Source organism: Stenella coeruleoalba, assembly GCF_951394435.1.
Source record: "Stenella coeruleoalba genome assembly, chromosome: 14".
Classification (NCBI taxonomy): domain Eukaryota; kingdom Metazoa; phylum Chordata; class Mammalia; order Artiodactyla; family Delphinidae; genus Stenella; species Stenella coeruleoalba.
In genome coordinates, this window is record NC_137160.1 from 73,249,558 (window position 1) to 73,266,339 (window position 16,782).

Here is a 16,782-nt window from a genome sequence, read left to right on the forward strand (position 1 = left end):
GGATTTTGAAGAGAAAAAACATGGGACAGAGAGGTATGGAATAGAAAATAAATACAAATGTAAGCTGTTTTGCTAATTGCTTTATAACCACAACAACCTAGTACAGAGAATGCCCTGTACAAAACAACACAATAAAGATCGAGGTGTTCCCTTAGGCAAGGCTGAAGATTTCAGTCTCTGGTGTTTGGAATTTAGGCTGCAGTCCTTGTTTTTGGATGGATCACTGGGTGTGGCACAGTCCATGCTTTTAACCAGATTTGAACAGGAGAATGGCCACTTGGCCCAGGTAGAAGTAGATGAAGTGTTTGGTTTCATGTGTCACATAACTACCGAAGTTCCTCCCCACGATGCAGTGCCAGGTGGGGTTGTATTTCTTGTCAAACTCCTGGGGGAAGGGGAGAAGAAAAAGAACACAGAATTTTAGTGCTAAACCAGAGGTCAGAGTTTGCCTCCTAGATAAGCAGAGCAGAAAGAAGGAACGTCAGCATCTGCAAATTCTTAGAATGAAAGAATGTTCCTCAGCTCCAAATCGCCTACATGGTGCATTAATGCAAACATACTTGCAATCTGAGCTAAGCTGGGAATGGGGGCTGGGGAGGTAAAAGTCAGAAAGGGCAACGTCAGAGACAGAGCGCTTTGTTATCATGGCAATTACACCTTCATAACTTCTAGAATATTCTTATTCATTAACAGCAGGTGACATCAGTTCTAGTTTATCCTCTAGTTTTTAAACAGAACTAAACTATCCTCCTATTGTACGACATGCACCTACAAAAGCCAAGAAAATAGTAAATATTTAGCCCAAAATACCCCCACTATAACTCATTTCAGTATTATTGAAACAGAAGACTTCCAAAAGAACAAAGCCTCAATGAGCTTCTAAACCACTGTGGATCAAAATTTAAACGGACAAGACACTTGGCACTCCACTGTCCCTATAAAAAGAATGCTGGAAGCAGAACCTGACAGCTACCTGGGCAAATTTTATCTTTCTGTCAATAGCCCTTCTTCCCACATCTATCCTAACAGTGCTAATCTACCACCTGGTCCTCAAGGAGAGCAAACTGCAGTAACAACTTTTCCCTATTTTCCCCACCCCCAGAGGCTCTAGGTTTCACTGGGTAGCTCTAGGCAGGGGCCAAAGCTAGTCCTTCTCTATGAAAGTACTACAAGTCTCTGGTGAGTTAGGCAAAATTTGGCTACTATTGTATTGTACACAGCAAGAACGTCTTTTAGACTAAGGGGAATAAAATTCTTACAAACTAGACCAACGCACTGCTGCTGCCTCTGTCAAAAAGGTATTTATTTCTGCTCCATCCGAAGTCTTTCATCTTCTCATTCTCGACTAGAACCCTCCCACGGCTTAGGCTGCCAGCTTCCTTCCCTTCTAGAAAACATAGCTCGAGAAGTTGGCAGGCCTGCCAGCTTTCTACAGACTGCCATTTACCAATCCCCCAACCTAGTACCCAGCCCTCACTACCACCCACTTTCCCTCAACTGCCGACTGACTCCCCACTGAAGGCTGGCAAGATCTCCCTTCGGCCCTGCTGGAAACACCCACGCAGCTACCCCCCTCTCGAGCACCCAGATGGATCCTGGGCGCAGCAATCATGCAGAAGGGGGGGAACCGCTGCTGCCTGATCCTAGAAACCGTTACTAGGTGGCGCTTTCCCCGTGGAGCTGGGTAATTAAAAAAAAAAAAAACTTCGAACGCTGAGGGGCCGATCTTCAAGAGAAGCGCAAAATTCATTTGCGTCCTTTTCTGGAAACCTCTACACCCGCGCTACTTTGCGTGCCCCCCAAGTATCTCTGCCATTGCTCGGGGGACGCAGGATCGAGGAGAAGGAACTAAGTTGTGACTCGCCCCAGCTGAGCGCAAACTGCCCGAAACCCCACGCCCGCGCCCTGTCCTCACCTTCTTGATATGGGCCGCAATGTCCTTCTCTATATTATACTTCTCCAATGCCTGAGTAGCACACTCCACCGAGTCCTGTTGCATCTCCTCCGACATATCGGCATTTTTGATCACGGCCTTTCGGTCACACATGGTTACCTGGGGGGGCGAGGCCCGGGCAAAGGGTGAGGAGTTGGGTTACGGGCTGCGCCTGCGAGGCGCCAGCTTCCCGGGCCCGCTCCGCCCGCCCCACGCCACCCCGGGACGACCCCCAACCCCACTTCTCAGGAAGCGCGGGCCGCGCGGACCGAACGGCGGGATAAGTCCGGCAGGGGACGAAGCCAGATAGTGGAACCCCCCCGAGTCTCTCACCAAAGAGCAGGGGCTAGCCGACTGCAACGGTCTCCTGGGGGAGGGGCTGGCGAGGCTCAGACCGGTCGAGACGAACGGTCCCTACTAAAGCCGTGGCGCATCTATGGAGCCCCACGCCACCCGCCGCCGCCTAGTACCTAAGCCCCGCCCTGCTCCCGCCGGCCCCGCCCCCCACCGAACGTCCCTATTGGCTTGACACAGCCCCAGAACTCTCCCATTGGCCCATGGACTCAATGGTTCCCTCAGGATCTTTCTCCTGCATTTTGTTGCAGACCACAATGCACCGCTCTCGGCGTCGGTTGCCCCGGCAATGGGCCGCACGAGATGAGGCCAAACACCCCGAAGGCGGTGCTGGGGTGGGGTCGCGAGGACCGCCCAGCGGCTAGAGAGGTGCGAAGGAAGCTTCCGCCCAGGTCAAGAGAAGTGATTCCAAATTTACGGAGGTTGTCCCAGAGTGTGTTCTAGAATAAGTATTGTCTTTGGAAGTTGGGTATCCCACGTCCCTTCCATCCCAGGTCGGAAGGATTTACCCTTTCTGACTGAGGTAGCCAATCGCTTCACTAGAAGGGTATCTCTTAAGCAGGGCTGGCTTCGTGGGCAAGTGATCCGTGCAGTCGCAGAAGAGGAGCCCCAGGATTTGGTTTAATGCTCTGCTGTCTCATTGTTGAAATTCGTATTTTTTTTTAATACAAGGGACGCCACATTTTCATATTGCATTGGGCCATGCAAATTATGCAGCCGGACCTCCTCTGAAATATGGGAGTGCGGGTGTCAGAGGTCCTCAGAAATGGGAGAGGGTTTCCTTATGAATTAAGAGATTATCCCCAAGAGTGGGGTCTCCCTGCTGGGCAATGCAGACCTCATTTAAGGGGGTGGGGAGCCCTCCGGGTGGATTTGGGAGTGCCGATTCCGGTGGTGTGTGTCCAGGGTGGGGCTTCTTGCTCAGATGAGGCAGTCTTTCCTGTGTAGGAGTTTCTTGGTGGGGATTTACCTCTAGGGCGGAGGTGCCCTAATGAATAGAATGGCATCCCTTAGAGGTATTTCCTCTGGTTTAGGGAGACTAACCACTAAGTGGATAAAAAACCAAGGACTTGGGGTGGGGTTGGGGAGCAGGATCAGATCTGGATTTAAATATTTAAATCCTAGCCCTGTCATTTTACTAGCTGTTTGAACCTCAGTTTTCTAATCTGTAAAGGGATTAAATATAAAAGGAAACCACTTCATAGGCATGCTGGGAGTATTAAATAAACTAGTGCATTTGAAGTTCTCAGCACAACTTGTGGCACATAGTAAGGGTTGGAAGAATCTTACCGATGGCTGTCAATTTATGGAACTGTCCCAAGAGTCATGGCAAGGTTTTGAACAACCAACCCTTAAATACCTAAAATGTGTTTTTGAACTTGCATAAACAAGTTATCAGTTTAATCATGTAACCAGAAGCTTTCTGTTTACATTTCTGCCTGTTTCTACTTGACCACCCACTCTCATTAATCCAGAGCCCCTTAGACAATTTGATCAGAGGCACACAATGCCAAAGAGAAACCAGCTGGGAATAATGAGAAACTCCGGTACAACATATGCATATCAATTAAATCAAATTAAGAGACTTTTCCCAGTTTCAGGTTTCCAGTGGTGGGATTATGGGTTGGAGGAGTTAAAGTAGTTCTACACAGAGTCGCTGCTGGGGAAGAAGTTGTATTGGCAACAGGAGTGAGTCTGGGTTAGTGCTTCTACCTGACTTGCTGACTTGGATGCATGATTCAGAACTATGGAATCTAACGATGATGCTAGAACCTGAATCTCTCTTGGGGGCCTTTACTTTTCATGTATATAGTTGTTGTTTTTTTTTAACATCTTTATTGGGGTATAATTGCTTTACAATGGTGTGTTAGTTTCTGCTTTATAACCAAGTAAATCAGTTATACATATACATATGTTCCCATATCTCTTCCCTCTTGCATCTCCCTCTCTCCCACCCTCCCTATCCCACCCCTCCAGGCGGTCACAAAGCACCGCGCTGATATCCCTGTGCTATGCGGCTGCTTCCCACTAGCTATCTACCTTACATTTGGTAGTGTATATAGTTTTAAACCCTCTGATCTATGGCTTGGCCAGCTTCTCCTTGTTTGAACAGAAGGAGCTGAGAGTCGTTAAAGGGGATGAGGTCATAAGAACAGCAGCTGTGTATTGAGTGGTTGCCTATCACCAAGTGCTTGGCATTTACTCAGTTGCTCCTCACAACAGCTGTGCCTGGGACCCCTTTCCTCCCATCTCCCTCCTGGCATAACTTCTGCTCATTTAGATTTGAGCTCAGATGCCTCCTTCCCTAAAGAATCATCTCTACTTACCCCCTACCACCACACTTCAGTTACTCTCTACTGAAGTAACTTTTTTATTTCCTCCATTGTACTTGCCTCATTTATTCCTTCAGAATAAATTCACATGAATTAGCTCATGTATTTATTTGCTCAGTTATTGTCTATTTGTCCCTGCCTGTCTTCATCACTGCTGCATCTTCATCATCGAATTCAGCATCTGCCACATAGCATGCACTGACTTAGATATGCATTGAATTAAGAATTCCAGGTCTTATATCCCCAGCTTACAGATTAGGAAATTGACTTTCACAAGGTCAAGCTGTTAATAAAGGAAAAAATTCCAGGTCTGGATGACCCTAAAGTCCATTCTCTTAACTTCAATATTACTTTAATACATTTAGCTGAGGAGACAGTGTGCCTTCTTCTTATTAATAACTTTGAAGAAAAGGAGTTTGGGACGGGATGATGTTAAGGTTTTCTAACAAATAAGAGGATTTTGCTCGATAAATGCCTGTAGGTTTTTCTCCATTTGTAGCACCTGCCTTCCTGAGCATCTTCTGTGTTTGCTGCTCATCTCAACCAGCTCTTGACCCTAATTATTTTCTTTAAAAGTGAAGGAAGAGGGACTTCCCTGGTGGTCCAGTGGGTAAGACTCCACGCTCCCAATGCAGGGGGCCTAGGTTTTATACCTCCTGATCGGGGAACTAGGTCCCGCATGCATGCGGCAACTAAGAAGTCCACATGCCACAACGAAGATCCCACACACAGAAACTAAGACCGGGCACAGCATAAATAAATAAATAAATAATTTTTTTTTTTAAAAAGTGGGACTTCCCTGGTGGCGCAGTGGTTAAGAATCCATCTACCAATGCAGGGGACATGGGTTCGAGCCCTGGTCTGGGAAGATCCCACATGCCATGGAACAACTAAGCCCCTGCGCCACAACTACTGAGCCCGCGAGCCTAGAGCCCATGCTCCGCAACAAAGAGAAGCCACTGCAATGAGAAGCCCACACACCGCAGCGAAGGGTAGCCCCCACTAGTCGCAACTAGAGAAAGCCTGCGCGCAGCAACGAAGACACAACGCAGCCATAAATAAATAAATAAATATTTAAAAAGTGAAGTAAGAGCACTATCAAAAACTCATGCTGGGACTTCCCTAGTGGTCCAGTGGTTAAGACTTCGTGTTCCCAGGCTTCCCCGGTGGCGCAGTGGTTAAGAATCCACCTGCCAATGCAGGGAACACAGGTTCGAGCCCTGGTCCAGGAAGATCCCACATGCCGCAGAGCAACTAAGCCCGTGCGACACAACTACTGAGCCTGCGCTCTAGAGCCTGTGAACCATAAGTACTGAGCCCACGTGCCACAACTACTGAAGCCCACATGCCTAGAGCCCATGCTCTGCAACAAGAGAAGCCACTGCAATGAGAAGCCCGTGCACCACAACAAAGAGCAGCCCTTGCTCGCCGCAACTAAAGAAAGCCCGCGTGCAGCAACGAAGACCTAACACAGCCATAAATTAATTAATTAATTAATTAAAATAATAAAGACTTCGTGTTCCTAGTGCAGGGGCCCTGGGTTCGATCCCTGGTCGGGGAACGAGAGCCCACATGCCGCAACTAAAAGATCCCGTGTGCTGCAACTAAAGATCACGCATGCCCCAACAAAGATCCTGCACGCGGCAACTAAGACCTGACGCAGCCAAATAAATAATAAATATTAAAAAAAAAAAAGAAACTCATGATTTTCTGGCCTGTGTTTAACCCCAAGAGACATTTTGGGGATATTATTTCTAGGAACCAACGGCCTTTTTCATTCTGTTACCACTTATTTTTGCAGAATCATTTCTCACTTCCTATCTGCTTATCGCACAGTGAGGCAGGTAATAAATATCCGCTAGTTGTAAATGAAATGTCTGTTCAGGATTTGGATGCTTGAAATATATACCCAGAGTCAGTTACAGCCCCATCCTCAAGGAGTTTCTAGTCAACAGTAACCTAATCTTTCCAATATCATGGGTTTGGGGGTTTGAAAGGGCTTTAGAAGTACAGGAGCCCAGCAGGTAACATTAATGAGTGAGGTGAGGTAGGTGGCACAATAGGGAGTGGAGGGGACTGTGGCAAATAGAAAAGCCCTTTTTTAAAAAGAAGTATTTATTTATTTTGGGCTGCATTGGGTCTTCGTTGCTGCACGCAGCCTTCCTCTAGTTGTGGCGAGCCGGGGCTACTCTTCGTTGCGGTGTGCGGGCTTCTCATTGCGGTGGCTTCTCTGTTGCAGAGCACAGGCTATAGGCGCGGGCGTCAGTAGTTGTGGCAATGTGGGCTCAGTAGTTGTGGCTCACGGGCTCTAGAGTGCAGGCTCAGTAGTTGTGTCGCACAGGCTTAGTTGCTCCATGGCATGTGGGATCTTCCTGGACCAGGGCTTGAACCCGTGTCCCGTGCATTGGCAGGTGGATTCTTAACCACTGCACCACCAGGGAAGTCCCTAGAAAAGCCCTTTAAAAGGTGCCCAGGCAGATGTTGCCATTTGGGATTGTTGACCCAGTGTTGCTAAAATCATCTGATTTTCAAGAGAGACCAGAAATCTGAATTATTTTTATGGGAAATATCATCATTTTAATGTTGGTCACAAATTCATTTCTTAAAACACAGTGCAGTCTAGATATGGCCTATGGGCCTCCAGTTGGCAACCTTTTATTCAGCTGAATACTCTCTTTTTGTAACCAGAAGACAGACTCAAAGAAGTATAATAGAATATATATATATATATATATATATATATATATATATATATGTATTTGGTCTTTGTCCAAAGATCCAGGCACAGAGCTCTTAAACCCTTGAAATTATTTGAGTTATAAGAGAATCTTTTGTTATCATAATGAGTCTCTATCAACTACACTGGAGTTTAGGTAACGAGGTGACTCTTTGCGGGGAGGGAGGCAAGATGCCTTCAGATATACAGATAGTTTCAGATATCTAGATAGCTGGTCATCAGAGGAAACAACCATATGATTAGAGGGTTGAAACTTTCAGCCCCCTATTCCTACCCATGTCCCCTTCCCCTACCTTCCCCATCTCCTGACCTCCTGGGAGGGGAGGGGAAGGGATTGAGTTCAATCCCCAGTGGCCATGCCCATGTAACAAATTCTCCATAACAACTCCAAAACTATAAAGTGCTGTGCAGGTGGTGCACCCTGAGAGGACACTGAAACTCTGCATCCCCCCACCCCCCAATACCTTTTGCCTTATGCATCTCCTCTATTTGGCTGTTCCTGAGTTGCATCCTTTATAATAAATCTGTAATAGTAAGTAGAGTACTTTTCTAAGTTCTGTGAGTCATTCTAGAGAATTATCAAGCCTGAGGAAGTGGTTGTGGGAACCCAAATTTATGGTCAGTTGGGCATGGTGAGGGTAACGTGGGCACCCCATTTGCAGTCTTGTGGGTCTGTGCCTTTAGCCTGTGGGTCTGTGCTAACTCTAGGAGTCAGCGTCAGAACTGAATTGTTGGACACCCAGTGGATGTTGGAGAATGGATGTGGAAAAATAAGTATTTGGTGTTAGAAAAACAAACAAACAAACACAGTATCAGAAGTGATGTCATGGAATTCACTGGTGGTCTAGTGGTTAGGATTCCGAGCTCTCACTGCCGAGGGCATGGGTTCAATCCCTAGTTGGGGAACTAAGATTCTGCAAGCCGTGCGGCTATGGAACCAGATTTCTAAGATCCTGGTCTGTTTGACTCCAAATCTAGTGCTGTTTCCATCACCTCAGACAAGTTGGCTTTACCCTTGGGTGCTGGGGATTTCACACTTTCTGGGCGTGAATGGATCATGGCCTATGCTTGCTACTTGGCACATGGTGTTTGCTGAATAAATGAATGGGTATGGCACCAAAATGCTTGCACTTAGATCTGCATGAGGACAGTATCTGGTGTAGTTTTGATTGGCAGCAGGGAGGGTTCAGCTCATCATAGGCACTAGGGGAATTCCATGGGAAGGTAAGAAAGTGGAGACTCAACAGCATTTTTGGTTGGTCAGAACCATGCCATCAACGTAGAGAGCCCCAAAATAGGTCATTTCCAGGGTCCTCTGGAAATTCAGATGACGCTAAAGTAAACCCACCATGACTCCACCAAGGAGAAACCCCAGAGACATTTCCCAAATCGTCCTCATGGTTTTTGCCATACCTGCACCCTACCTCTACTATTATTTCTTCAATATTTTTCTTCAATTAAACTGCCTATTTTTAATAAGCATTTTTTAAAGGCAAATTTATATTATTACCATAAACAGAAAACTAGTCTCATTTATCATAAATAGAAGGTACCCATAAAATATAAACAAATATTATAATATAAAACGTTTTGCCCTCATATTGCTAAACTGATCTGGGACCCCGCCAGTGATATGTGTCCCACACTTGGGAAACGCTGCCCTAGCGGAGGGCTCTTAAAGGGGGTCCGGTGGATGGATTGCGAAGGTTTTACAAGTCCCCAGGAATTATGCACAAGATGTGTGTTGTGCTCACAGGCATTTTTCCAGGGAGAGGATCTATACCTTTCATCAGAGGCACAGAGGGATTCAGAACCCAAGGAGGATAAAGAACAATTGCTCTAGAATAACCTATACTCTTGGAATGAATGCAAGATTCCCTCACCAGGTCCCACTGAATTGGCCCATCAATTGGGTTCTGTAGCATCACATGTCTGGGCAACTCACTATATTCCACTCCTAGCTGCTAAGTTTTCTTGAGAACCCTTCTGAGCCTGAAAACATGCATTTTCTATTCTTATTACTGGAAATCATCATGAGAGGGAGGCAAAGCTTCTGAAATCATAGGCTTTAGAATGAGACAGACTTGGGAAAAACCTAAGTTGTGTGCCCTCCTACGAGTTAGCCTCTCAGAGGTATAGGTTCCTGATTTTTAAATGGAGATAATACCTTCATTGTAGGGTGGTGGCAACGTTTATATTAAATAATGCATCTAAAGACCTAGCCAGGGACTTCCCTGGTGGTCCAGTGGTTAAGACTCCATGCTTCCACTGCAGGGGGTACAGGTTCGATCCCTGGTCGGGGAACTAAGATCCTGCATGCCGCGTGGTGCAGCCCAAAAAAAAAAAAAAAAAAAAGACCTAGCCAAGGTCCAAAAGATGGTAGCTACTGCTGTTATGTACTGAGAACTTACTATGTGCTAAGCATTTGGGACACATTATCTCCTTGACTTCTCACAACTCTATAAGGTGGATGTTAAGAGCTGTTGATCTCTCCATTACATAGATGAGGAAAAATTAGGTGCGGAGAGGTGAGGTCCCTTGCCTAAAGTCACAATGCTAGGAATGACAAGGCTGGAATTTGAACCCTGCTCTGTCTGACTGTACAGACTTACGTGGTCGATGAAACCTCTGAGCTGCCTCACCTCCCCAGACAAAGGGAGATGATGTGTGTCCCCGGAGACTCTCAGCATCCGTGGCTCCTGGTGGGAGCTCCCTAAATATATGTTGGATGGATGGATAGATGAATGGATGGATAGATGGACTGAAGAAAGAATGGATTTTTCAAACTAATTCAGAGTTGTTTTCTCTCAAATTTGACCCCAGATTTGTCCTTGACTGTCTTGATCTTCCCTGAACAAATTCTTTGCACTTTAGCCATCATACTTTCCCAGGGCCCTCAGAAAGCCCTTTGGATTTGTTCACAAGCACACTGAGGGATTTCTTGCAGGGACTGGAGGTCCCAAAACAAGACAGAAAAAGCCACAGCCTGCACCCTGCCACTGGCCCAGGACTGCACTGTTCCCAGCCCTGTCCAGCAATCACTTTCCAAGATTTTCTGGGACCTCAAGCACTTTCTTGGACCATGAGTTCTGTCACCAACCTAGCAGCTCCAGCCCTCCCTTACCTGAAAGGAAGTGTGAGGAATGTGACCTTGCAGTCCCCAGGGTTGATTCAAGAACTCCTGTACAGAAAGGAGAGGCTCAGTGGGAGAGTGTGCAAGGCCTAGGTCTGAATCTAGAAGCTTTCTTCCCATGGAGAAGGGCTGGCACTAGCCTGGGGCTGGCAGGGGAACTGAGTTGTGGAGCCAAGAACTGTACTGCAGTGCAGGGAGAGTGAGGCCAGACAGACTGGGACAACTCAGGGAAGAAAAAGCTTCCCTCTGGCCCATAGCCAAGCTTCGCCTGAATGGACAGATACCTCCAAAGCCTGATTGTTCAGCCCCCTGTCCGGGGTGCAGCAGATAAATTCAGGCACGTCCAGAGAGGCCTAGTGGGCCCCCCTCAGCTCCCAATCAGTAAGCAGAAAACCCAGAGAAGAGGCTAAAAGCACAGACTTTGAAGCCAGGCGGACCTGGGTGTGCAGCCTTACCCTGCCCCTACTAAGGTGTCTGAACTTAGGTAAGTGACTCTACCTCTCTGAGCCTCAGTTTCCTCACCTGTAGAATGGGGATTGTAATAGTCCTTGTTTCTCAAGGACAATTTGGAGATTGAGATGGTGCATATAAAGTAGGTGGTATAGGACTTGGCACATGGCAAAGGTCAATGATGCTGGCTACCAATTATCATTAATGGTACCCTAAACCAGGATTCTTCAACCTCAGAACCAACATTTTGGACCAGAAAGTTTTCTGCTGGGGGACTGTTCTGTGCATTGAACGATGTTTAACAGCATCCCTAGCCTCTACCCACTGGATGCCAATTGCACCGCACACCCAGTTATTAACCAAAAATGTCTCCAGACAGGGAATTCCCTAGCAGTCCAGTGGTTAGGACTCTGTACTTTCACTGCAGAGGGCCCGGGCTCAATCACTGGTCAGGGAACTTAGAGCCCACAGCCAAAGATAAATAAATAAATAAGAGTCTGCAGACAGTGTCAAATGTCCACTGGAGGGTGAAATTGCCCCCTAGTTGAGAACCAGTGCCCTAAATAAATCTAGGATGGGACTTCCCTGGCAGTCCATTGGTTAGGACTCAGCGGTCTCACTGCTGAGGACGCGGGTTCAATCCCTAGTCGAGGGATTAAGATCCTACAAACCAAGCGGTGTGGCCAAAAAAAAAAATAATAATAATCTAGGATGAGTCTGAATGCCACAGATCCCAGACTCACAGCCCTGTGTAAGGACCACAGGGCAGGCAGGCTTACTTACAGACAAAGGGATGGGATGTCCAACAATTACAGAACAAGTTCCCTCCTGCATAGACTAGGAGGCAGGACTGGAGTCTGCTCTAGGAGCCCCCTCTGACTCACTAGGTGACCTTGCTGTCACTCTTTAATTATATGCAAAGTGGCCCCAAGTTAAATCTCAATTATTCTAGGGCCCCAGACAAAGGAACAAGCAGTTGGTATCTGATTTCCGGCATCTCCACTCTTACGCACTGACTGGAAGAAAACCTGACTCTCCAGAACTCAAGAGTTCATTCAGACCTTCATTCATGATTGCTGAGAGAGAACCAGATGTCAGTCACTGTTCTGCGTGCTGGGGATTGTGACATTACAATTTATGATAAGAAATATATATATATATATATATATCTTGTTATATATAAATATAACACGAGCAATGGGATCATCTTTTGTTATAACATTCGGTCTCTTGTCCTCAGTTCCTGAAATCACTTCAGAGCTATAAAGGTGAAATGAGTGTTTTGTTATTCATAACAAGCCCCTTCCCACCACAACTGGGTTTCTGCTGATGAGCTGACTTTTGGAAAGCACCTAAGGTGGGGCTGGTTGTCAGTGGAGCCAACCATGAGATTAAAGGCTTAGAACTTTCAGTCCCACCCCTGGCCCCTGAGGTGGGAAGAGGGGCTGGAGAGTGAGTTCAATTACCAATGACCAATGATTTAATCAACCATGCCTATGTAATAAAGCCTCCATAAAAACCCAAAAGGACGGTGTTCAGAGAGCTTCCAGGTTGGTAAACACATGGAGGTTCAGGAAGGGTGGTGCGCGGCAGAAGACATGGAAGCCCCCCACCCTTTCCCCATACGTTGTGTCTCTACCATCTGGCTATTCCTGAGTTACAGCCTTTCATAATAAACCAGTGATTTAAAGCAATTATACTCCAATAAAGATGTTTAAAACAAACAAGCAAACAAACAAACAGTGATTTAGTAAGTAAAATGTTTCTCTGAGTTCTGTGAGCTGCTCTAGCAAATTAATTGAACTCAAGGAGGGGGTCGTGGGCACCTCTGACTTATAGTCAGTTGGTCAAAAGTACAGGTAACAACCTGGGCTTGGAACTGGCTTCTGAAGTTGGGGGAGGGGGCAGTCTTGTAGGACTGAACCCTTGACAGTGGAATCTGATGTCATCTCCAGGTAGATGGTATCAGAACTGAGTTGAATTGTAGGACACCCAGCTGGTGTCCAGAGAATTGCTTGTTGGTGTGAGGGAAACTCCATTGTGATTGGTGATCAGAACCCTATTAGGGATCCACAAGAGAACAAAACTGGCAAAATCCCTTCTTCATGGGACTTACACTCTAACAAGAGAATAAAGATAATAAGTAAGCAAAAATATGTCTGACCCTGCTAAGTTCAATGGATAAAAATAGACTAAGGGAACCAAAGGGGACAGAGTGAGAGATCTTGTCTTAAATAGAGGTTTCCAGGCAGGTCTCTCTGAGAAGGTGCCATTTGAGCCAAGACTTGATGACCTGGCTATTGGGTGGAGGATAGAGTGTGGGGAAGCCAGTGGGAGCAGAGAGGCCAGCAAGAGGCTACTGCAACAGTCCAGGTGAGAGGTGATGGTGGCTTGGACCAGGACAGTAACAGCAAAGGTAGGATGAGAGGCGGTTGGATTCTGGATATATTCTGGAGGTGGAGCTGACAGATTTGCTGATTAATTGAATGCGGGGTGTGGGGGAAAGAGAGGAGTTAAGTATGACTCCAAGAATTGTGGCCTGAACAATGAGAAGAATGGATTGAGATAGGGAAGGCTGGCCAAAAGAGAAACAAAAAGTTGTTTTGGCTATGTTAGTTTGAGATGCCTATTAGACATTCCAAGTGGAAATGTCAAATATGCAGTTGGATATATGAGTTCTGGGAAGAGGTCCAGGTTAGACCTATAATTTGGGGAGTCATCAGATTACAGATGACACTTAAAGCCATGGGGCTTGATGAGATCACCACCAATGCGAGGAGTACGTGCAGATATAAGAGGTAATGCTTATTCAGCTAGCAGCATTCTCTGAGCTTTCACTGTGCGCCAGGCCCCGAGCTAGGTGCTGGGTACAGAGATGTACCTCCCTCAGCACCTGCCAAGAGAAGCTCCATTACTTATTTAATTTTTTCTTGCCTAAGTGCTTTGGCCAATTAGAGGATAAACACTGAGAGTTCCTGCCCTGTGTCTTAGTCACTTGTTCATTATTTCAAGAGATACTTATTGAGCACCTACTTGGTACAAGGCCCCCATCTAGGCACTAGGGACATGAAAGGGAGAAACTCGGACCTGGCTCCTGTCCTCATGGAGTTTACATTTTGTGTGTAGAGGAAGTGGACACTGAATGAGATGCACATGGTATTTTGTTGTAGGAGCCTGAACAGACTAAGACACTTCCCATTCACTCTCCAGTCCATTCCACCAAAACAGCTTATCAAGGTTACCAGTGACCACCACGCTGCTAAATCCAGTGGCCAGTTCTCAGCATCCTTCATTGATGTACTTGTCACAGTTGCTCTCCTCCTCTCTGAAGCTCATTCTTCGCTTGGCTTCCAGTATCCCCAGGACTCTCCCTCTTCTCCCGGCTCACTGGCTGCTCCTCCTCAGCTTCATCTACTTGCTCCACCTCTTCTCCCTGGCCTCTACAGGAAGAAGTGTTCTGGGCCTCAGTCTTTGGACCACTTCTCATAGTTTCCATTTTCAAGGCTTTGAATAACACCTCCATGCTCATGACTCCTGTCTTAGTCTGTTCAGGACACTGTTACAGAATATTATATAGACTGGGTGGCTTATAAACAATAGACATTTAGTTCTCACAGTTCTGGAGACTGGAAGTCCAAGATCAGAGTGCCAGCATGGGCAGGTTCAGGTGAGGGCCCACTTCCTGGTTCATAGATGGCCACCTTCTCTCTGTGTCCTCACATGGTAGAGGGGGTGAGGGAGCTCTCTGAGGCCTCTTCTATAAGGACCCTAATCCTATTCATGACCTAATTATCTCCCCAAAGTCTCACCTCTTAATACGATCACATTGGTGGTTAGGTTCCAACATATGAATTTTGGGGGACAAACAGTCTATAGGAACCCCAAATTTATAGTCAGCCTGGAAGAAGTGTGGGTAGACTGGTAACCCCATTTTCAGCTGGCATCTGAACTGAGGGTAAGTCTTATGGGACTAAGCCCTTAACCTGTGGGGGTCTGCACTAACTCTGGGTAGTTGTGAATTGTTGGACACAGAGCTGGCGTTGGAAAATTGGAGAACTGGTGTGGAAAAACGACACATTTGGTGTCAGAGGTGGTGTCAAAAAAAGACACTGCAGGTATTCCCCGGGTATCAGCACAGTGCTACAGACTTAGATTTCAAGAAATATAAAAATTATAAGCCACAAATAGGAGAAAAGAAGAAAAAAGATGTGAATAAATAGAAAGTGATACCAAACTTCTGGGTGGGAGGGCCAAATACAGCAAGAATGGAAAAATTTTCCCCATGTAAATTTATAGATATAACACCATTCCAATGAAAAAAACTAGAAGATGCCATATAGAACTTGATAAAAAGATTCTAGAATGTGCTTAGACAACTCAACTGGCAAAAATACTGAGGGAATGAAAGGAGCAGTAGGGGACACCTAGGCCTTTCCAAGGTACAAAGTGGGAGGAAAGCTCTAGGCTGGGGTCACACAGGTCTTGGCATCACTGAACACCAACTTACTAAGTCACGGACATGAAGGCCAAGGAGGGTTTGGTCAGGCTAAAGACTGGGGAGGCAGAGGTGGAGAAATCAATGTTCCAAGGAGAAGAACTAGCCCCTGCAACACTTGGTACAGGCTTTCAGACACAGCAGATCCTGGAGAAGTTGGCAATCTGGGAGTAATGGGAGATGAGGGAGAGACTGGTGGAGGCAAATCACAAAGGCCAAGATAAAGGGGTGCAGATGGGGTTCTCTCTGGGAGGCAGACACTGTCCCCTCCACCTCTGGCACCCTAGCATCTAGCACAGTGCCAACAGTAGGCATTCCATAAATAACTTGCACATCTTTTCATAACTACGTATAGGGACTTGCTCTTTTTCACATCTGCATGGTATTCAGAACTGCACGTTTCCCATGTAGCAAGTCCCCTCTGGGTGGACCTTGAGGGTGCTTCCAATTCCTTAGGGAATTATAGTTATTAATAAACATCCTAGCATTTTGAATACAGCACCCCCTGCGGCCCTTCTTACTCAGGCCCAGGAGGGATCGCTGGATTTCTGCTTGGTTCTCTTCTGCTTTCCCTCTGGCTTCCAAACAAGTACCCTTTCGCTTTGCACAGCTCCCCTAGGAGACTGTGAGACTATATTCCCCTCAGGCTCTCCCCTCCCTCCAGCCTATCTCATCCCCTTTACAATCATCCTAGTCAGGGATATACAATAAACATTTGTATGAGCAGCTGAAATACTTAGGATTTACATGTATAATCTAACCCAGCCAGGCTCTGATTTACATTAGGGCTTCTCACCCTAAATCACTGGCGGCTGTAGAGTGAGAAAGAAAGAACACTCCTCAGCCCCACCTAACTGTGCTGAGCTTCCCCAAAGCGACAGAAGTCGGCCCAGCTTTCTTTGCACATGCTTTTCCTTCTGCCTGGAATGCTTTTCTTCTCTCCTCAGGTACCTGGTTAACACCAGCTGGTACATCAGGTCTCACTCAGCTCAGAAGCCACTCCCTCCAGGAAGTCTTCCCTGAACACCCCATTCAGCTCTGGGTTAAGAGCTGCAGGAGCACCCATTGCCATTGTCCCTTTGTCTGTGAACAGTGGTCTTTTTTTTTTTTAACAGTGGGGGTCTTGATAACTCTTGTGTCCCTGGCGCCCAGCACAGAGCCAGGCTATTCTGCGGCTCAGTAAATACCCGGTGGAATGAATGAACAAATGTCAAGTGGGCAAGGAGTGGGGAAAACCACCAAAGTCCCAGATGCCACATACACAAGCCTGGGCTTTTAGAGCTGGGGTCAGAGTGTTCCATGAGGGAAAAAACCCTAGTCTCCTGCAGGCACTGTCAAGGAGTGTGT

The 16,782-nt window shown here is 46.6% G+C and overlaps 1 protein-coding gene across 1 annotated transcript; it reads right to left on the reverse strand.

The window, feature by feature from the left end:
- Nucleotides 1-65: 65 nt before the first annotated feature.
- Nucleotides 66-2,421, reverse strand: DYNLL1 (dynein light chain LC8-type 1). The gene is made up of 3 exons (XM_079943393.1): nucleotides 2,267-2,421; nucleotides 1,916-2,053; nucleotides 66-385 (listed from the first exon to the last, which is right to left on the reverse strand). Exons 2-3 carry the CDS (start codon nucleotides 2,045-2,047, stop codon nucleotides 248-250), a joined length of 270 nt encoding a protein of 89 aa, XP_079799519.1. The 5' UTR covers nucleotides 2,048-2,053; nucleotides 2,267-2,421; the 3' UTR covers nucleotides 66-247.
- Between the last annotated feature and the right edge of the window lie 14,361 nt (nucleotides 2,422-16,782).